The sequence below is a fragment of the Carassius carassius genome, chromosome 2 (genome assembly GCF_963082965.1).
Source record: "Carassius carassius chromosome 2, fCarCar2.1, whole genome shotgun sequence".
NCBI classification, from domain to species: domain Eukaryota; kingdom Metazoa; phylum Chordata; class Actinopteri; order Cypriniformes; family Cyprinidae; genus Carassius; species Carassius carassius.
Genome location: NC_081756.1, coordinates 10,032,941 through 10,055,615, shown reverse-complemented (window position 1 = coordinate 10,055,615; position 22,675 = coordinate 10,032,941). Strand labels below are relative to the sequence as shown.

Below are 22,675 nucleotides of genomic sequence, written 5' to 3'. Positions count from 1 at the left end.
TGAGTTGTAGACGCCTCAGCTCCCTTCTCAGACATCTTCCAAAAACACTCCTTGAAGTATCTGCTGCACTTCTTCAAAAGAAAATCCAGCGCTCTCTGACCGGTTCCAGTATTCCCAAATCCAAAGTCCCTATGCAAGCAAGCTAATTCCCTTTGCCACAGTAATGTCCATTCATTGGTGCGATTCATTGAGTCTGGGGTAGGACAGACGTGTGCTCACACCATGGTGCATCCCTTCAGATGAAGCCCAGCATGGCTGTTCTGAGACAGGCATCGAGAAGGGGGGAAGGTTACCCCAACTTCATAATTACACATTTCTGTATTCATCTTCCTGATGATTTGAAAACTTCCAGATGACACAGTGGCATGTTCTTGCAGCTTTACATTGCGGTCTTGTAAAATCCTCAAAAATCACAAATCCAAAGAAGGTTTTTTTGCTCCAGAATGGGTCTTTTTTTTTACGTAAACAGGTGCACGTGGGTCAGAAGGAAATGAAACAAAGTAAATTTCATTTCATTATGTGAAGGCAAAATAACTTACACTTCCAAAGTAACTAAATGTAGTACAAGCAACTTGTCATATTGTCAGATACACATATGCAAATGCATTATATTTTTTTTATAACTACAACTTGAATGAGAAAGACTGAGATGGTGCTAAACAAGCGTAATTGCATGCATTGATATTTATTAATTATACATTATATCAGAATTTATCATAAAACATACAATAAACAACTAATAAACAAAAGGGAAGTCGTCTAAATATAGTTTTCACTCTAAAATACAAATTCTACAGTTGAGATCTTGTGCAAGTTTGATTTCCATAAATATTTGCTCCTACATAAGCGCCACACAAACAAATAATCTGAACATTTGTTTTAAAATACCTGAAAACATTATTCTGACGTTTGCCATTTTTATGCATGGATATGGATAAATACTCTTAATGTAAGTAGTCATATATCTGCTATGCAGCCCTCCTTCATCCTAATACTCGCATTGTAGTCGAGATCCTTAGGTTCTTAAGTGATTCAATATAACAATTTAACATTGCACAACAATTCAGACCGTGGCAATTATAGATCAGAAGCAACTATTTAATGACGACAGACCAGAGAATAAAAGAGACAACTCACCCTAAACAAGAGCGCAGAGTGTCCGCTGAGGGATGCGGAGCAGAAGAGACAGGCAGTGCCCGAAGAACCGGCGCTACAGCGGCTTCAGTCCATCACATTACGTCATTCCGCGCACACCAGTCTTTTCTCGGTGCCTCGTGCCTCTGAAAGCCTCCATGGAAACGTCCTCAGCGAACGCGCACGCGCACAGCGCCACCTGGCGGCAGACAAGGGAGGAGTCGCTAGAGATATATGATGCATCAATACCGTGCTGCAAAAATGACATGATCAACAGTAACAGCTCATACACTTTAACAGATCCCATATAGTTTAACGCTAAAAAAATAAAGACCCTTGCTAAAAAGTCAATGCATCGAAACAATGTGTAGAGAAAAATATAAAAAGTGATATATTTTAAAATGCATTTTATCTCTGTGATGAGGCTATTTTAGATTTTAATATTTCACAATATATTTTTACTGTATTATATATAGGTCTCTCTCTCTCTCTCTCTCTCTCTCTCTCTATATATATATATATATATATATAAATACTGTACATATATATATATATATATATATATATATATATATATATATAAATACTGTACATATATATATATATATGCAGTATATGCATATTTACTTAGACATTACAAAGACTTCTATTGTTTTTATATATAGATAGTTATAAACTTTTAACCTAAACCCACCCCTAACCCTAACCCTACCCTTCAAAGAAAACTTTTTGCACTTTTGGGGAGCTTGTGAAATAAAATATTTGAAAAATAAATAAATAATAAAACTGTTTATTTTTTATACCAGGATTACACATCCTTAAAATTGTTTTATTTATTTAAAATTTTAATTTTTCAGGTTTTGCTAACTTTTGGATCCAAAATATGGTTATATTTACATTACATAATACTTTTCTCTCATTTGAGTGCATTTGTCTTAAGAAATGAGAAGGAAGTCGAGAGGTATCCTAGCCCACGCAACAGCTCGGTTCACTGAGTTTTCAACAAAGAGGAAGCTGATAATTTAAGTTAAATAAGTAGTCTATTATTTCTTATGTTGATGGTTTTTACCTCCCGTGACCTTCTGACTCCCGTGAGTCTGACTCCGCCCCCTGTCTGGCTCCTCCAGCTGTGATTGGCAGAGAGGGGACGGGAGGCGGGACGGCTGCAGCGCGCTGTGTCGAGGCGGGACAAATGGTCAAACTGATCAAATAAACTTTTTTACTCTCTAGGAAACGACCACGTTCAACTTTTCCTCCGCTATGCATCAAAATCTGTTTGTGTTCTATCGGTATTTGTTTTTTGGTTTTATTAGAGTGACTTTTAATTATTAAGAGTTAATGTACAGAAGTGCTGGATCCGATATTATTGGAGACCTCAGACTGGAAGTGTATACGTGTAAAACTTACCTTTGCAGTGTTTCTACGGATTTAGGGGCACGACTGATATCGAGTAGTATGTGAAAGTGGTTTATTTCTCTTTTTGGGTGAGTATAGCTTTTAAATTTCATCATGTTCATCAGGCTCTTGGTAACAGTTTCAAACCCGCGCTAACTGGCTGTGAAAGCCCTAGTTTTGTAGTTTTATGAACCAACGTGACTACACTTTTGATCTAAGTACTTACGTACATTTATATAATTAGCTCCGGAACGATAATAATGTACTTTATGCTCAAGAAACGTATTATACAGCACGTAACGTTAGCAAATGAGTTATTAGCTACATCTGCGGGTACTCTGGTCACTTTAAAAACTGCTTAATAGTTTGTATAGACTGTTGGAAATGTTCAAAGCGCACGACCATCGCGCAGCTAAACGATTTCTTTAAAGTTGTATTAAAGTTAGTAGCTTCCGGATTAACTCTTTTGCAGGTGACCAGATTCCGCGCCAAGATTTCAAAGTGTGGAGGCGCGCGGGACGCACTGAAGTCCCGCCTCCCTGCGCCGCACTTATTGGCTGTTGTCAGCGGGGGGCGTGTTTTCGCACGAGTGCTGCGTAGCCATTCGATGGAACGTTTGTCAGTTATTGTTAAGCGCAAAAAAAACAACACTGTAATTTGAAATAATAATACTTTTTTAATTTATGCACATTATTCACATCAGTTAAGTTTTTAAAAATAAGTTTTAGCCGTTGAACGTTATACCCGGTCTGATCTTCACAATGTTGTCTCCAAGAATGTATAATGCTGTAAAGAAACGGTAGGACTGCTTTATTAAATGTAAATAATAATAAGTGAACGTTATTATTATTGTAACGTTGCCTCGTGTGTTCTTTTCTTTAGGTGGAAAATGTCCAGTACATTATCAGAAGGTCAAAAATTAATCAGGAAACCTTTAAGAAGTCCACTCAAGGAAAGATCAGCAAACGACAAGGTCAGTTATAAATATTTTGGCCTGGCAGATTTTATTGTCAGCAAAAGAATGATTTGAAAACCCTGTGCAATTAACATGTCTTACTCTAGATTAGGGCTCTCCAAACTTGGTCCTGGAGGGCCACTGTCCTGCAGAGCTTAGCTCCAACTCTAATCAAACACACCTGAACTAGTTAATCAAGGTCTTTCTAGGTAAGTTATACTTGAAAGTAATAGGCAGATGTGTTGAGATAAACTCTGCAGGACACAGGCCCACCAGGATCAAGTTTGGAGACCCTTGCTCTAGTGCAAACATGCCCAAACAAGGGCCTGCAGGACAAAGTTGGTCTGTGTTGACCTTTGGTTTGTCCTGCCATATCATATCATAAGAGGAGGGGAAAATAGGAAGAAGAAAAAAAAGCCAACAATGCACATCTTCAACTTTCTCTGTTAATATTTTTTATATAATTTTTGCACTGAAATGTAGTGAATAAAAATATTTTAAATGGTTAGTTCACCCTCGTATTGTTCCAAACCCGTATAAGATAGATATTTTAGATTTTGTCCGAGAGCTTTCTGTCCCTCCACTGAAAATGTATGTATGGTATACTGTCCATGTCCAGAAAAGTAATAAAAACATCATCAATGTAGTCCATGTGACATCAGAGGGTCAGTTAGAATTTGTTGAAGCATCGAAAATACATTTTGGTCCAAAAATGACAACTTTATTCAGCATTGTCTTCTCTTTCAGGGCTGTTGTGAGTGCGACTGCTGTGACAGTTGACATATGACGCTGCTGACGTGTTATCTTTGTTATTGGGCGCACCAGAAGTCAGCAGCGTCATACGTCAGTAGCATCGTGAACTCGTTCACAACAGACCCAGAAGAGAAGACGATGCTGAATAAAGTCGTTATTTTTGGACCACAATGTATTTTCGATGATTCAACAAATTCTAACTGACCCCCGAAGATGAACGGAGGTCTTACGGGTTTGGAACGACATGAGGGTGAGTTATTAATGACATAATTTTCATTTTTGGGCAAACTAACCCTTTAATGTAATATAGCTGAATAGATTGCAACAGTTATTTTTGCCCCACAACGCTCATTCTAGTTTGGTTTCTGGCCCTTTGTAGTAAAAGGTTTGGGTTTAACTCTACTCCAGAACTATTTCTTATAAAAAAAAAAAGGGATTATGATCATTAAGACCTCATGTGTTTTCTATGAAATAGGGGCATGTTTTTGTGGAACCACAAACACCACAAAAAAACGCAAGTAAGGCTTCAGAAGCTGCGTTACTGGAGAGTCATAAGAACATGGGGCCCCTAACAACACCTACTAAGGGTCTTGAGGCTCCGTCAAGCGAACCCTGGACACCCACCTCCAACCTGAAGATGCTCATCAGTGCAGCCAGTCCTGAGATTCGCAACCGCGAGAAAGAACGAGCCATAAACAGCAGTGAATCAGAAAACTCGCAGGTATCAGTAAAATCTGTGCATGACATGCATCACCCACTGTAAAGCTAAAATGTTTTAATATGTGTGTTTCTCATTGTCGTGCCACACAGGAGCCTGAACAAGGAGAAGAAGTAGAAAAGCTCCAGATAAGTCGTAAAGACAAAAGTCTGGGTTTGCTGTGTTACAAATTTCTTGCAAGGTACCCAAACTACCCCAATCCCGCTGTAAACAACGACATCAGCCTCGACGATGTGGCGGGAGAACTGAGTAAGTCGTTCAGTGAGTAGTTCAGATCTACCGATTTCATTCATCAAGCCGTGTTTCATCAATCTTAATTGCTTCTCAGAAGTGGAAAGACGTCGCATCTACGACATCATGAACGTTCTCGAGAGCCTAAACATGGTCAGCCGGCTGGCTAAGAACCGCTACACGTGGCATGGACGGGTGAAACTTGCGCAAACACTTGCAATGCTGAAGCGAGCTGGCAAAGAGAACTGCTACGGCCAACTGATGCAGCAGATCCGTCAAAGGAGCCTAGAGCGAGGAGACCGAGAGTTCGATTTGGACGGAGAGGAGAAGGAGAATGAAGAAATGTCTAGTTTTGAAACGGACGGAGACTCTGGTCAAGCAGAGCTTTCAGGAGCAGATGCTAAAGCTGGTAACATAATGTCCAACCATGTGCTTTAGCAAATACTGTGTTATTTCATCTATCTATCTATGCATGATAGAAAACCATTAGGTCTCATTTACAAATATAATTGTGTGGATTATTTTGCATTTGTACAAATTAGAAAAATTCTTAATTTATGCATATGTTCTTAATTGCATCGTAATGTTTTATTCTTGAAACTAAAAAAACAGTTGCACACAAGTCACATTTTATTAGATTGTTCAGAAATAATGTAAAATTGCGTGTTTTGCAAGCTTGACGCTAATTGCATTATATAAGTCACTTTGCAATGTAATTCCTTTCTTTTTTTATTTACAATACATTTTATTATGAAAGAGACCCACTGATTCCCATTGACCTTGCTTTTTGTCTGCAGCTTCTGCGAACAGTCGTAAAGACAAATCTCTGAGAGTGATGAGTCAGAAGTTCGTCATGTTGTTCCTGGTGTCCAGCCCTCCTGTGGTCAGTCTCGAAATAGCCGCCAAGATCCTCATCGGTGAAGATCACGTGGTGGATCAGGACAAAAACAAGTTCAAAAGTGAGTGCTGCTCTCATCATACATATAAAAACACTTTGAATCATTATTCAAAGTGTATGGCACATATGTTAACCATTTCATTTGGTGGTTGAAAACAGATACAGATCTTGCAAAAAGTGCATTATCAAGTAAATAAAAAACGCTTTGAAGAAACCTATTCATTGACGCTCGAGTCTAAAACTCATCAGTACTTGAACTGTCTGTACATTGAAGATGTAATTGATTATCTGATTCTCTCTTTTCTGATGGCAGCTAAGATCCGCAGACTTTATGACATTGCAAATGTTCTAAGCAGCCTAGAGCTGATAAAGAAAGTGCATGTGACTGAGGATAGAGGAAGAAAACCTGCTTTCAAGTGGACTGGGCCAGAAGACTTACCATCTCCAAAGAGTGAGGGTACCATGTTTTCCATGAAATCTTTCATGATCCTACTTGTAGTGGTTATTTTAAGCAGTCTGCATATGTTCTTATGTAATTTATTGTTATTGGTTATGTTTGTTTTACAGACCTGGGGACCTCAACTTTATCATCAGCATCACAACCTCTGGAGTCTCGTTCCTCTGTTGACAACTGTGCTAAAAATCTCTTTTCCTCACCCGGAACAAAGCGAGGTTTTACTCGACATAATTCCTTAGTCAAGCTGGTAAAGAGCATACAAGATGACCGCAGAAAAATCAACTCTGCACCTTCTAGTCCAGTTAAAATGACAGGTGAGCCATAAATGTTTCATCAGGAGCAAGCAGCAAACTAATAGTCTTTTCTACTTTCAGATTTCATCTGCTTGGAATCTCAAGTCTGAAGTTTGCCAAAATATATATTTTTTTGTATTTTAGATTAAATAAATGCTTTAGAATTAATTTACATGGACAAATGCAGCCTTTGTGAGCATAAGAGACTCCAATAACCTCAAACTTTTATCGATTTTAGTAACATCCCTAGACTTTTACTACATCTAAAAACTAATGTCTTATCCCGTGTTATAGGTGATTCTGCAAATGGTAACTTCTACACACACAAAATGGCTCATCTGGCTGCTATCTGCAAAAAGCAACTAGATGAACAATCAACGTAAGAAAACTTGTGTTGCTTAAGGCAGGGACACATCAGGCCGATGGTTGGCCAGCGTCAGGCCTCGGCGAGCATCTGTAATGCTAGTTTTTTCACATCATCAGCTTATTTTGGCGGCAGTCAGTGAAAGTGAGATCTCTGATTGGATGCTAGGTTTAGCGAACGTATCAGTGCCCGGAATTAATGTGAAAGTGAAGAAAACAAGAAAGTAAATGAAGGCGGTAATGTTAACTAATGTTACGTGATCTTACCCAAGCATTCAATCCACATTTTTTCTTTACAACATGAGCCGAATGAAGAAAGTTATCAATATGACTGATATTCAAAATGGTAAGCAAACGCTGCTTTGTTTACATTTTATATATCTGCATATGTCTCGTATATTCTTGTTTTGGTTTATGATGAATATATGCTATTGATAGCTGCTGATATAGACAGTTAATTCCTCTCATGCAGGCAGAGAACTACTGAGTTAGTTTGCAGTCGGCTGAAGTCTGAGCATTTTTATTTATTTTTTTGGTCTAGTCGCCATAAGTTATTTGAAGTCGGCTTGGTGTGTCCCGACCCTTAGAACGGTAAAAAAAAAAGACAATTAAATATCCATTTCAGACATAACACGTTTGTATTGGTCTTCCAGGGTCCATCATATTCAGCCTAAGAATGAGGTTACACTCGCTTTGAGTGGAAGCACTCCACAAGTATCTGAACTACCTGAATCCACGTCTGCTAGCAATCATCAGTCTCACGGGCCTTCGGGAATGCAGATCCCAGTTCTTCCCGCAGGTGCAATTCCATATCTTTCTACCAAGTGCTCCCCGATCATCCCGGTTCTGATACCTCAACACCAGGCAGGCGGGTCATATGCTGTTTACATGCACCCCACAGCTCTCAGACCGCAGCCCACTAGCCTAGCGGTTCGTTCGATGACATTTGAAAGCCCAGGAAGTGCAAACACAAAGACATCTAGCAGTAACCAAACCAACCAACCATCATCAGACAGTAAAGAGCCGACGAGTCCCTCAACCCTTAAACGGGGATGTGGAGAAAAGAGCTTAACAGGAAGTCCATCTAAATTACAGCGGACAGAGCCAAAGGTAAGATTACTTGTTTTTATTTATAGTCATATTTAATGATAAAAATAAGCATGATCACATAATGAATTAATTATTCAAACTGGCATTTTAAGTCTGAATTGTCTTAAAGGAACTGCCCAATACCTGCATTTAATGTGCTGATGTTACACGGAGAAACAGTTTTAACCTTCTGGTGTGCATTTGCTTTTAAGAGTGTTTCTCCAAAACTGTGTGAGATCCTACAAGCCCGCCTGAAGGCCCGTAGAGGGGATTTTGCCTCCACCCGGCCTTCCCCGAGAGCCCTGCACCTGGAGTTCTCCAAACCCTCTGAGAATCAGCCTCCCTCACTAATCACCGGCACAGCGCCTCTGGAGCACAGCTTGGAGACCTTCCTGGAGAAGGAGGAGAAGGTTCAGACCTCCGACAATGAGGCCAGACTGACACCTGTCAGACCACCACAATCACAGGCCCAGAAGCCCAGCGTTCCCTTTCAGGATGTGGTTCGGCCATCTGGACCCATACATACAGAGGTAAGAGTGCTACATACTACACTCTGTGTGCACAGGAACACTACACGTGTGTGTCTGATCTTCAAAATTCCATCATGCTTAATTTTTAATTTTTTTTTCGCACAAGTTTGGTCTTGACCCTAATTTCTCTCATTTGCATCAGACTTTGATCCCCGCAGGTTATTTGATTCCGATCTCCCAGCAGTCCTTTGTGAACTTCAAAGATCCACAATACTCCACTGGAGAAAGCTCTAAAGCCTCCACACAAACGTACAACATCTATCACACCCCAACAGCAGGTATGGTGCATTTTTCTAGCTATTCTTTGTAGTTATATTTCCTTGGCTAAATATTGAGTTTGGGTAGAGTAAACCCTATTTTTTGAGATTTGATTTGTGAGTTTTAGGGGGTGTTTGCTTGACGCCATTTTCAGTTAAAAACATTTTTTTATGTGTTTCAGCAGTGTATTACCGGGTGTGTGTTCACAGTGTGTGTATGTGTGTGTGTTCACTGCTCTGTGTGTGCACTTTGGATGGGTTAAATGCAGAGCACGAATTCTGAGTATGGGTCACCATACTTGGCTGAATGTCACGTCACCTTCACTTTTTCACTTTTTGAAAACGGTACTGTTATTGTCTCCGTGTAAACTACTAAAATGTGTATTTCTAAAATGTGAAGTGACGATTACTGGCTCGGCATGCAAAATACAGTTTGTTTGTTTTTTTTGTTTTTTTTTTTTGTTTGGTTTTTACTAGTTTTCTATGATCTGTGTGAACACGGATCTTTTGACAGTGTTGTCATCTGTACATGAAACTTTTCAAAAATGTTAAAAAAATGTATTGTCAAAGCAGTTTATCTCCATGATTAATTTCGTGAATCAGTCTGAATAAAAATTACTTTGAAAAATACTAATAAAATAAAATAACTCTAATAACCAAACATCTGGAAATATCAAGGATATTCTCAAAAGTTTTGGAACTCAAGTGAGACCTGTGAGGAGTCACCAAAATGTTTTACAAAAATGCATAAAAACATTTATGCAGCTGACCACAATAAGCCCAAAATTGACCGAAAGTAACATTTAATGAAGTGCTGCTCTGATGGTGCGCTTTTTTATTTTAATTTTTTTATTTAGCAATATGTAAAACTTGTTCAGCTGAAATAACTTTTAACACGACTTGTTTAATCGATCACCTAAGATAATAACAACTTGAACAGCTTTCAGAGTTTAAAGAAAAAATTATGGTGCATCACTTTGGTTCATTCATTACTATTCGTTGCTTACTATTAATAGTAAGTTGTACAGAGTGTGAGATTTCATCCAAAGTGAGTGCTGCACATGCTTGTTAGGTTTGTTAGCTTAGCAACATTCAGTAGTTATGCTTCTATGACCCTGTTTTCATCCACATTTTGAAGTATCACATCAGAAACGAGTTCTGGAAATGCCGAATTTCGAGAAAGAGAAAAGTCCCTTAATTCACAAAAAAATTTTTTTGTTTTTTTTGTGTTTGTTTGCTTGCGAATAATGGGAGATTGAAACGCATTTGCCGAATAAATTCTGAAGTAGCGAACATTAAACCCACATGATTAGTTGTCTGTTTCCAATTAGTCTGATCGGATGTTGTATTTCTGTTTCGTTTAGATTTATTTACTGTTAGTTACATGGCTACCAATACCACCATCAGCCACTCGATCAATGTGAATGGAAAAAGTTTGTTTTTCACATTTGGATGGAAACCCAGCTAGTGAGCATTAGCCGAGTCGTGAGGTTCCTGTGCAGAGCACTATTCATGTGTCAGTGAATTGCAGGTAAACTTGCATGTGATGAATTGAACAATCACAGATGCATCCGTTCTTTCCAGGTTCCAGGCCTCCTCTTCCTCAAGAAATCACCCCCACCCGGCTCCCTCTAAACCGGATACCGTCCATCTCTCCCTTCCCTTCTCAAGGGCGTCACATCCACTGCCCCAGTCCTGCCATTCTCAACTTCACCCTGCAGAACCTGGGCCTTATCCCCGGCAGCACCACACCAAACTCCAGTCCTGAGCAGGCCAGCACGCTCCCGTCTCCCCACTCAGGGCTCCCTCCACAGGGCATGATCTTTGTGAAGCCCATCTCACCTGCCCGAACTCTGCAGTCGGCCTCCATACATGGGCAGCACGTCACCCTCATCAGCATACCACAGGTACAGCCCCTGCCAACTATTCAACAATATGGAAAGAAGTATTGCATTATGAGATAATGCACAGCCAGCAATCCACTGTTGTAAAAACAAAACAAAAAAACACGGTTGTTTTTAACTGTTTTTAGGAAAATTGGAATAGAAAAAGAGATTTTTTTTTGGCTTCGAAAAACACCAGTATTGGCCGATGATAAAATAAAAAGGATTTCTTAAAAACAAAAAACATTTTATTATGTTTGTAGTATATGCCCATTCAAGTCACATTAAAGTTAGTTTTCCTATAGCTGAAAAATAAAATTTAGTTTGACCTACATTACCGTACAAAAGCTTGGTGTGGGATTTTTTATTTCATGAATTTTTAAAGACATTAATACTTTTATTCAGTAAAACTGAATTAAAAGTGATTTTTATAATCTTACAAAATATTGCTGTTTCACATAAAGACTGTTCTTTTCATGCATTTCTCTTTTAATCAAAGTATCCTGATGTATTGTGGTTTTCACTAAAATATTAAGCAGCAACACTGATAATAACTAAAATGTTTCTTAATCAGCAAATCAGCATAATAGAATGATTCCTAAAGGATCATGTGACACTGAAGACTGAAGAGTAATGATGCTGAAAATACAGCTTAGCTTCACAGGAATAAATTACATTTGAAAATATATTCAAATAACATTTCTTTAAACTGGTCTTTGAAACTGTAATAAGGAGCCTCTCAGGGTTTGTGTGAGTAGTACTTTGTTGTTTACCCTCTCTCTCTCTCTCTCTCTCTCTCTCTCCTGCAGCCTTTAGTAGACACACCTAAAGGCGGTCAACACCTCCAGCAGAGTTTCTTTCACACCCCGGTCTCCTTCCCTACTGTAACCAGCACCGCAGCTCCCAGAAACATCTACATCCCTCAGAGAAAGCTTGATGTGAGTCCAGAGGACAGCTAAGACCTTCACACTGACGCTGCTAAAAACCACTGTTCTGTTTGAGCCATGGTGTGTGCTTGTTATTTGTCTTTGAGCAGTTTTATGTTTTTTCTCTTTTTATATTGTTACTTTACTGTACGGTCTGCATTCACTTCATATGAATCTGTGGTGCTTCATTCTTTTTACTGCCGAGGCTCTCAAAGAAGGCAGGACAGCGGACATGGTGCTGTTTGACAAGACAGTTGAGGGTTTATTTACAAAATAAAAGCACAATGCAGGTTTTTTTGTTTGTTTGTTTGTTTTAAATATGCTGTAAATCTAGGGTGAAGAATAAACAAACAAAAAATGGTCAAAGACTATGAAATGTTAACAGGAAATCTGATTTCAGGGATTCTAGGAATTGCCAAATTTGTAAGATTTTTTTAAAATTATTATTATTGTTGCTTGTGGCATTGCCTTTGAGTGTTAAAGTACCACAGTATATGATATTACCATAACTTGGCATTGTGTCATGGTGTATTAATATGGGAGAATGTTAGATTAATGGTGTTATTAAATATTGTAGATAATATTACTATCTGCACATCATTAATTTAAACTGCCTTTACAATCTGATTTCTATGTAATAAAGATAAATGAAGGCGAAACCTTTCTTTACTTCAAATGTGCTTTTAGAAGTTCTTTAGACTGGTACTTTATAATCTTAATCTATTAAGATACAGAAATGCATTTTTTCACGTGTTTAACAGTAAATACATATCATATTGTCATATCAAAGTCAGTGGAATAATTAAGATTAAACTCGCCATCATCACTTTAACTACCTTTAAATATAATCAAGTAAATTTAAATAAATTTCAAGTAAATTTTTTATCCAGCTTTAAATGAAGTGTTTGTCAATAATATAGTAACATCTATTATATATTATTAAATGTTATTACATTTTGCAACTTAAAAAAAAAAAAGGCAGTAAAAATTTGCTATATAGTATCTTTTTATGTGTACTGCATGCCTGCCGGTAAATACTTTATTTTAAATTTATATAGAGAGCTGTGCTATGTCCTGAACACCCAAGCCAACAAGCTCATGTGCGTTAGATGTGTGTTGGGGATAAACTGCAGTAACGTCATTCTCCAGCAGCTGGGTTGGCTGTTTATATTGGCATTTTGTAATGTCCATAAAGATGCGACCCCGGCAGGACTCGAACCTGCAATCTTCTGATTCGAAGTCAGACGCCTTATCCATTAGGCCACGAGGCCGGTTGATAACAACACAACGTAACAGAATCCAATGGATTTCAGTCTTGCAATTGAATAAACTTTTTTTTTTATGTTTATATTTTGGACTAGACGGTCTTGTACTTGGAAAAAAAAAAGTTTTGAAAAATAATTTTTGAAAATAATATATCAAAACTTTTTTTATTGAATTACAAAATGTCACAAAAACAAAAATCCCACAAAGCATCCAAGCATTTACCAAATAAAGTAAACAAAATAAAGAAGTGCAAGAACATAAAGCACCTAATCATCTCTATCTTCAGCATTTTGCGCCGTTTCTCCTCCCCCTTCTTCTCCTTATTTAGTATCAAGTGCGCTGCACTTCCGGCTGTTTGTAAACAAATTTACTTTTTTTTTTTCATCATCAGTTTTTTAAATTCAGTAACCCAGAACATTTAGTGTATATGCACATTATGCAGCAGCCATGAAATTTCACAATATTTCGGCTGTACAGCGAGTGAACTCACATTGTGCACAGTTGTTAAACTGAGCTGGGCACTCAAGCCTTTAAAGTGCTGAACAAATGTTGTGGTGCTTGTAGAATATCTGTGCTCGGGATCGGAGGCCGCTGCAACTACATTGCATTTGTGTATTGTCAGTTAATTTAGGAGGATGCACTCATTTAAATGTCAGCCGGGCCTCTTGGTCCTCTTGAAATTATGAGTGAGTGTGTGTGGAGGTGGGGGAGTGATGCCCACAATATAAAGACCCGCCAAAGAGGGTCAGAAATGGACATCATCAGGACCGTGAGCTGGACAGATGTTAAAGCAACATTTCCAGAAAAAAAATTATAAATTCTTATTTAACCTGTGTAAGTACAATTCAAACATTTGCATTTTTATGTCTATCCATGGCTTGATAATTTGTGTTGTAATGTAAATATTTTACATACAGCATTCGTTGGAAATAAGCCTCCTTTGCATTGTGATTTTAGAGGAATTAATTTTTTTTTTTTAAATAGGTATACGTTTTATTTTATTTATTGAGTAATGGTGATGGGTAATTCTTACGGCTTTCATCAAGAAAACAAAACAACAAAAATGAAATTATACCATATACTAATTTCTAATACGAAAACATACTAAAAAATTCTAGTTCTAACGTTCTAGAAAGATCATGAAATAGTCTGATTGTACAGTGGTTTTCTGATACACATAATCTCTGTTAATGACTTTTTAATAGGAGTGTATATGAAATTGAAAGAGTTATTAATTAATATTTCTGGAATAGTCATGAAATTACTAAACCTGTCCTTATTATAACGTAGAATATGAGTATAATAGATTATCAACGTAAGATTAATAAAGTTACATGTCCAGTCAAAAGTGTGGGCTTTTATTATTTGAAAAAAATTACTATTATCAAGAGAAAAAAACACATTCCATTCATCAAAGAATCATGAAAAACCATATCATGGTTTCCACAAAAATATTAAGCAGCACAACTGTTTTCAACATTGCTGATAAAAATAATAACACTTAATGTTTCTTGAGCAGCAAATCAGCATATTAAAGATTTCTGAAGGATCATGTGACACTGAAGACTGGAGCAATGATGCTGAAAATTCAGCTTTGCATCACAGGAATAAATTACAGTTTAAAATAAATAAATTGTAGTGATATTCACAATATACTGCATTTTCAATTACATAAATGCAGCCTTGGTGAACATAAGAAACATTTTACACCCAAATTAATGGTAATGTAAATATTCAAATAGATTTGACAGAATTGGTATCTTTTAGTCACACTACAAAGCAGTCACTTCTTGTAAGCTGGCAGTGGCATGATTAAAACCTATTTCTGGACCCTTATCATTGCATTCCACACTAGTGAGGTGATATTCTGCTGCTCAAAGAGATTAGATAGAAAGAGACATATTACTTTGAGATCTATTTTTATATCTGACCTGTCACATACCATATTAAAAAAGGAAGTCAGCTTCTCTCTCAGTGTTCAACAAATGGTAAAGATAACTGTGTTACTTAACTGATTTGAACACTCATTCTTTCTATAGTCAGTGCTTTTGACAGTCCTGGTTAGATTGTCTCTCTTCCCTGTGAACGTCAGAGTCTCTGCCAGAGCTGAAGATGCCAAACTGGGGTGGAGGAGTCAAATGTGCGGCCTGTGAGAAGACGGTTTACCATGCTGAGGAGATCCAGTGCAACAGCCGGAGCTTCCACAAAACCTGCTTCATCTGCAGTAAGTCCACAAAACAACTGAATGTTACTCGCACCTGAAAGAAGAAAAGGGGGTATATTAAATATCAGAATCAATAAGACCGAGTTCAGAAAGGGTTAAGGTTTTCCATTTCTTACCAAATAATAAAAATAAGAGCATTATGAATAAAGCTGTTTTAGCTTTTTTAAGGTATGTTAAACAAACAATGCATAACAATGTAAAAAATACATATAAACAAAAAAAGAAAAAAGAGCAAATGAAAAACCATACTTAACTAAACAAAAGAATACATAAAAATAAATGATGAAAAAATATAATTTATAATCTGTGGTCCTTGGTTCCATTAGTATATTTGTCAATCATATTTACTCTTTAGTTGTATATGTTCTGTTCAATAGCATCAGTATATATTAGGACGGAGCAATAAGCTCCAAGGAGTGTTGTTTTATTATCACAACTATTATACATTTTACATTAGATTTGAATTTTGTTAGTGTTAGATATTTGAGTACTTCAACTTAAATTAATGAAAATTAGAAATGTTGTCTTATGTTGTAAATTTTTTATTAAAATTCTTTTTATTTTTTTATTTTTAAAAGTAATGTGTTTTTTTATGGGTTTAGTTTTAGTTAAGGATAATCCTCACCTATTTCTTTTTCTTCATGTGTCTGGTTATATCAGAATATTTAAAGGGGTCCTGTTATGCTTTTTCACTTTTTCAACTTTAGTTTTTCTGTAATGTTGCTGTTTGAGCATAAAAAGATCTGCAAAGTTACAAAGCTCAAAGTCCACTTCAAAAGGAGATATTTTATTTAACAGAAATCACTTTTCAAGAACTACACAGAACGACTCGTTTGGACTACAATTTATATTTTCTGGGATTTGTGACATCACAAATGTCAAAAAATAAGACAAGACCTGGTTGAGCTGCACTAGAGAAGACAACGAGAGTTAATACTATGTCTGAGACACGCTAGCTTTCCCAAGACAGACAAGTTTAAACAGGTTACAATCATCCAGGCTTAAATCACGCTCAAATTGATTTGATTTTGACGCAATATTTACACTGAAGCTTGCAGCAGATGGCTATGTTAAGGAGCATGACATTTCCCGACCAGGCGCTGAGTGGAGCCAATCACAACACACACTGGCCCAGCTAACCAATCACAGCACACTTCATATTTCAGAAGGCGGGCTTCATTTGATAACTATTCTATCCATTCATGCCAGACTTGGGAGAGAACAACCAAATATGACAGCTGTTCTGGTACACCCCCAAAACAAAACCAAGACTTTGTAAAAGAGCATAATATGACTCCTTTAATAATGTCAGAATATTTAATATATAGTTAATACATGCAAATGGGGAGGGGGCAAGGGCTAAACTAAAATGCCATCAAATGCAAAAGTACTATTTGAAATGTTTCCCAGGGAGCAGGCCGCATTCAGTGGCACAGCAATAACTCTTAAACGCTTGAGTCATGCCAGGAAGTGCAGTGATAGTCAGGCTGAGACACCCCTGCGGTTCGACACCATTCAAGGGACTGTTTCCATCTGCTGTGGATGACATTGGCCGGGATGCTTCGGTCTCCCAGAGCCTCTTGTTCATCCAGCCCAAAATTAGACACAAAGACAAGCCCCCGTGAGTCTCTTGAGCCGCCCTGGCCAAAAGTGCAGCAGCTGACGAGCGCAGACAGGAGATGACAGCCCTCTGGAGGAGCAGTGAGATCACGCTCCAACTCTAGACTCCCTCTGTCTCTAACAACAAACTCAGCAGTACGAGATTTTATATTGCAAAACAAATTCCATTTCAAATAAATGCGGTTCTTTTGAACTTTCTTTTCATCAAAGAATCTTAAATAACCACATTGATCACAGTTTCAATAAGGAGTCCAACTGGTTTCATTACTGATAATAAGAAATGTTTCTTGAGCATCAATTCAGCATATAAGAATGATTTCTGAAGGATCATGTGACACTGAAGACTGAAGAGTAATAATGCTGAAAATATAAATTACATTTTAAAATATATTTCATTTGAAAAAAATATATATATATATACAGTATATATATATATTTTAAATGGTAATAATATTTATAGTTTTTACAGAATTTTTTTTTAAAAATCTAATAAATGCAGCCTTTATGAGCCAAAGAGCATTATTTCAAAAACAAATGTTTGAATTGTATCTATTTAGTGTTTCATACTTTTTCGATGTCTTTATTCTGTCATGTTTTACTGTGAACTTTCTGTTCTCTAGTGGCTTGCCGAAAAGGTTTAGACAGCACAACAGTCGCAGCACATGAGTCTGAGATTTACTGCAAATCCTGCTATGGCAAGAAATATGGCCCAAAAGGTTATGGGTATGGCCAGGGAGCTGGAGCGTTGAGTTCTGACCCCGTTAATAATGAAGAATGTCAGCCTCAGGAGTATGTCCTGAAAATATATTTCAAATATATTCTTAAAGGAACAGTTCACCCACAAATGAACATTTGCTGAAAAAGTACTCACCCTCAGGCCATTCAAGTTGCAGATGAGTTTGTTTTTTCATCAGAACAGATTTGGAGAAATTTAGCCAAAGTAATTCACACAACTCCGGTTCATCAATTAACATCTTTATGCAGTGAAAGGCTTCAGTGTGTTTGCTTATATATATATAATAACATGTTTAGAACTGTTTTTGGTTGCAAACTGTGCTTGATCTGTGCTTATTTCTCTCCTAATATAGAGGAGATGACATTTTAATTGGAAAAAGCAATATTAAGAGGACTCTTAAATTAGCCAGAAGCAATTGTTTAAAGTTAAAAACCCTTAGTGATGGATTTGTTTCTTACAAACACACAGATTTACATGTAAATGTATTTGTATTTATCAGCTCTTTTGACTTTTTTTTTTTTTTATTCTGACGGCACCCATTCACTGCAGAGGATTAAACAGCGAGCATGTAATGTAATGCAAAATTTCCCCAAATCAGTTCTGTTGAAGAAGCAAGCTCATCTACATCATGAAAGGCCAGAGGGTGGTAAATTTCCAGCAGGTTTTCATTTTTGGGTGAACTATTCCTTTAAAGATATCCTTTAATAGCATTTAGAAGAACTTTATTATTATTGTTGTTGTTTTGTGATTCTTGTGTGTATGTTTTTTTTTACATGTTAAGGCCCAAAACTCCCCATCCTGCATCTGCTAACTCAAACCCAAGCAAGTTTGCACAGAAGTTTGGGAGTACGGATCGCTGTCCTCGCTGCTCCAAAGCCGTTTACGCAGCGGAGAAAGTCATGGGTGCTGGGAAGGTAAAATTAAAGCAAGAAGCTGACTCAAAAGTTTTGGCACATTATACTGTGTTACGACATGAATTATATTGATATTAAACCATTCAAACACAAATATAAGCATATTTTGAGAAAGTCTTCCCTTCTCAGCATTTCTGCAGCATGCTGCTGTCACAGTTCAGCGCTGTGTAGAGCACATTTCACTGTAGTAATTTATCAGATGCGATTGGTTCTGTTCCAACAGCCCTGGCACAAAACCTGCTTCCGCTGTTTACTGTGTGGGAAGAGCCTGGAGTCCACCACAGTGACGGATAAAGATGGAGAGCTCTACTGTAAAGGTAGAAACAATCAAACGAGGCTGCAATTGTTATTTGTTCAACAGCCATTAAAGCCCAACTGATGCAATCAGTAGGACAAATATTGAAGTGATTAAAGCATAATTGATGTGTATTTAATCTATTATGCTGAGTGTTTTTGATCATGTTAACAGGAATGTATGGAAGCTTGTTTCCACCAGGAGATAAAAAGGAAAAAGGAGATTATGACTCGAATCTTGCAATTCTGAGATTTATTTTTTTTTCTCAAAATTGCGTGATGTAAACTCAGAATTCTAAGATAAAAAGCCGTAATTCACTTTTTTTTATTTAGTGGTGAAAAAAACAAGAAAAAACAAGATGTAAACTTAGAATTCGGAGGAAAAAAAGAATTGGAAAAAATGAACTTAGAGAGTTGTTAAATGTATACTCAGAGATCCAAGAAGAAGAAGAGTAAAAAAGAAGTAAAAAATGTGATACGTAAAAAAAAGTCAGAATTTGTGAGATAAAACGTTGCAAGTACACTTTTTAGTCCCATGGAAGAAATGGGCTTCCATAGAAATTTGCATTAATTGTTAAAAAATAAATAAATAAATAAATAACACTAACTTTCCAAAATATCGCTGAATACTACACTCTCAGGGGTTAAAAGGTGCATATTTATGGAAGCACATGGGTAGCGATATTCAATTTGCAATTTAATATGCAAAATGACAATGCAATATGTAAAATGGCAATGCATTTCTGTATTTACATTTACATTTTCCAATACATTTGTGCAACGTTTGGTGCAAAATGAAAATGAAAATTAAATTACATAATTTTCATTTGGCATTTCATACACCAGTTTTAATATGTAAAATGAATACTAATTTTAACGCTTTATAAGTTGCAAAATTAAAAAAATGAAAATGTATTACAGAAATGATTATCATTAATAAATTATCATTTAAATGCTATTTTTCTTAAATGCAATAACACTCACAGTCAAGACACTTACGATTGCATTTTCATTCAGTGTCCCGCAATGAATGTAGCAAAATTCAATGTGCACATTGAAAATGCATTCCGAGCCGATCACGTGTCCGCCCCCTCCCGACACGTCAATCACTGCGTGAACAAGGCGGGGCTTGCAGAAGGTCAGAGACTCAAATCTCAAGAAGAGGATTCAAGTGAGAGAACATGGACAAGACCGTTGGTCCGTGTCGGTCCGTGTACGTTTTGATCATTAAGGTTTATGGCTTCAATATTACATTCGCACTTGTGGGCGGAGCTGAAACGCTGCTTTCATCTGATTGGTCGAATCGCTCCAGCTTCAGCTCTTTTCATTCTTTCAGGCAGAATAAGAGTCAGTGCGGAGTGAAGCACTGTAATGTCTGAAACTACACTCACTGTTAATTAGCATAATATTTGAATCAGATGTAGCTGGCCACATAATTCGTGCTGCTGCGACTTGCAAGAGACTCCGTTAAATTATTTCTAGGTTATAATATTGTATAAATATTGTCCCACTGATAAAAACAGTGCAAATAGTTCTGTCTCCTTGGATAACAGTGAAGTGGAAATAAATATAGTTAAATTTATGAAATAAAATTAAATAGGATTTTTTTGGGAAGGTAAGTCTGGCCAGTTATACAGCAACACGAGTCAGACGAGTCTGAAGATCTGAGCTGAATTTGGTGAAACATTAAAGTTCTAGTCTGTGTCAGTTACTCTCATAATAAATAATAATAATAATGTTACCCGTATTTTTCGGTATAAGTTGCATCAGTCCAAAAACACGTCATGACGAGGAAAAAAACATATATAAGTCGCATTTATTCAGAACCAAGAGAAAACATTACCGTCTACAGTCGCGAGAGGGCGCTCTGGGGTAGGCTGCAGGAGCACTCAGCAGCATAGAGCTAATTTTAATATTTTTTTTTTAGAAATGTAACTATATTAATTTTTACAATTATTTATTAATGTCACACACACATACCTAGTGCCTTATGACTTGAAAGATGAGAGTGGTAAATGTTACAGACATGGAACTGTTCAGTCTATTATCGATTTTTATTTCCACTTCACTTTTTTCCAAAGAGACAGAACTATTTGCACTGTATTTATCAGTGGGACAATATTCATACAATACTACAACCTAGAAATAATTTGCAGGTCTCAGCAGCACGAATTATGTGCCCAGCTACATCTGATTCAAATATTATGCTATTTAACAGTGAGCGGTGGTTCACTCGCACTGACTCTTATTCTGCCTGAAAGAATGGAAAGACCGAGTTGAAGGTGGAGCGATTCGACCAATCAGATGAAATCAGCGTTTCAGCCCCGCCTACCAGTGCGAATGTAATATTAAAGCCATAAACTGAAATGATCAAAACGTACACGGACCAACGGTCTTGTCCATGTTCTCTCACTTGAATCCTCTTCTTGAGATTTGAGTCTCTGACCTTCTGCAAGCCCCGCCTTGTTCACGCAGTGATTGACATGGCGGGAGGGGGCGGACACGTGATCGGTTCGGAATGCATTTTCAATGTGCACATTGAATTTTGCTACATTCATTGCGGGACACTGAATGAAAATGCAATTGTAAGTGTCTTGACTGTGAGTGTTAATGCATTTAAGAAAAATAGCATTTAAATGATAATTTTGCCACAGTTTTTGCTTGAACATGTTATACATATCTAATCATTTCTGTAATACATTTTCATTTTCATTTTGCAACTTATAAAGCGTTAAAATTAGTTTTCATTTTACATATTAAAACTGGTGTATGAAATGGCAAATGAAAATTATGTAATTTAATTTTCATTTTGCACCAAATGTTGCACAAATGTATTGGAAAATGAAAATGTAAATACAGAAATGCATTGTCATTTTGCATATTACATTGCAAATTGAATATCGCTACCCATGTGCTTCCATAAATATTTGTACCTTCTTTACCTCTTGATGGTCTCGCCCCAGTGACAGTTTTGTACCTTTTATCCTGAGTGCACAATTTAACATTAGCAGTGACATATTTTATTATCCAGAATTCAAATTTGTCAACAGATTCCTCCAATTTTATTTATTTATTTTTTTTCAGTTTGCTATGCCAAAAACTTTGGTCCAAAGGGGCGTGGCCTGGGGAACCTGGGTGTGGTTGAGGACAATGAATGACAAGCTTAGACCAACCCATTGCAGCAACAACGGAGTATGAATATCAGAATTTGCCCCCTAGTGGCAGTCATGATTAATTTCTTGCAGGCTCAGTAAAGGAGCGCAATAGCAAGAGCATTTAACCTCTAAACATTCCCCAAAGTGGAATAAATAAAAGTGTGCAAATATTAAATGTTTCCTCAATTAACTTAATTAACAATGTATTTCTTGTTTAGCAATAACTATGCATTTTGACAATGCATCCAAATCTCAATTTGGATCTGAAAAGCTGAAGTGTGTAAGTTCCAAACAGAATAAAAGAAAACACCCCAAACTCGGGTGCGGTTGAGCAGTATAATGGTGTAAAATATTTACACTTTTTGAGAACCTCAACCAACTGCTGACTTATCTCTTCATGATAAGTTGGGAAGGGGGAAAGTATTTTAGGAAAAAAGTAATGTACACACTTCAGCTTTAAACGTGATCTTATGTTAATTCTATGCTGCATAAAAGAAATGTATTACAATTAAATGAATCCTAACTACTGTTACTGTATATCTTATGCCATTGCATAAAAACATAAATAAAGGATAAAATATGTG

At 37.0% G+C, this 22,675-nt stretch overlaps 2 protein-coding genes and 1 non-coding gene across 8 annotated transcripts; 2 read left to right on the top strand and 1 right to left on the bottom strand.

Moving 5' to 3' along the window:
- Nucleotides 1–2,341: 2,341 nt before the first annotated feature.
- Nucleotides 2,342–12,541, top strand: LOC132101856 (transcription factor E2F8-like). 5 transcript variants are annotated; one of them, XM_059507100.1, is made up of 15 exons: nucleotides 3,186–3,328; nucleotides 3,412–3,502; nucleotides 4,713–4,958; nucleotides 5,048–5,204; nucleotides 5,284–5,595; nucleotides 5,984–6,145; nucleotides 6,398–6,541; nucleotides 6,652–6,855; nucleotides 7,129–7,213; nucleotides 7,851–7,996; nucleotides 8,099–8,307; nucleotides 8,499–8,816; nucleotides 8,959–9,094; nucleotides 10,658–10,980; nucleotides 11,766–12,541. In XM_059507100.1, exons 1-15 carry the CDS (start codon nucleotides 3,291–3,293, stop codon nucleotides 11,913–11,915), a joined length of 2,721 nt encoding a protein of 906 aa, XP_059363083.1. In that variant the 5' UTR covers nucleotides 3,186–3,290; the 3' UTR covers nucleotides 11,916–12,541. The 5 variants fall into 5 exon arrangements, with proteins under 5 accessions (XP_059363075.1, XP_059363083.1, XP_059363062.1 ...); XM_059507092.1 differs by lacking the exon at nucleotides 3,186–3,328 and adding an exon at nucleotides 2,342–2,618 and having other exon boundaries at nucleotides 7,851–8,307; XM_059507079.1 differs by having other exon boundaries at nucleotides 7,851–8,307.
- Nucleotides 12,542–13,080: 539 nt separating this feature from the next.
- trnar-ucg (transfer RNA arginine (anticodon UCG)) lies at nucleotides 13,081–13,153 on the bottom strand. Its single transcript has one exon. It is a non-coding gene; the product is annotated as a tRNA-Arg (tRNA).
- Nucleotides 13,154–13,852: 699 nt separating this feature from the next.
- On the top strand, nucleotides 13,853–22,266 carry LOC132101935 (cysteine and glycine-rich protein 3-like). Of its 2 annotated transcripts, none has more exons than XM_059507151.1 (6): nucleotides 13,853–13,982; nucleotides 15,188–15,372; nucleotides 17,613–17,781; nucleotides 18,510–18,642; nucleotides 18,866–18,959; nucleotides 22,021–22,266. In XM_059507151.1, the coding sequence occupies exons 2-6, from the start codon at nucleotides 15,261–15,263 to the stop codon at nucleotides 22,092–22,094; spliced, it is 582 nt and encodes a 193-aa protein (XP_059363134.1). In that variant the 5' UTR covers nucleotides 13,853–13,982; nucleotides 15,188–15,260; the 3' UTR covers nucleotides 22,095–22,266. The 2 variants fall into 2 exon arrangements, with proteins under 2 accessions (XP_059363134.1, XP_059363140.1); XM_059507157.1 differs by having other exon boundaries at nucleotides 13,856–13,982; nucleotides 15,241–15,372.
- Nucleotides 22,267–22,675: the final 409 nt, after the last annotated feature.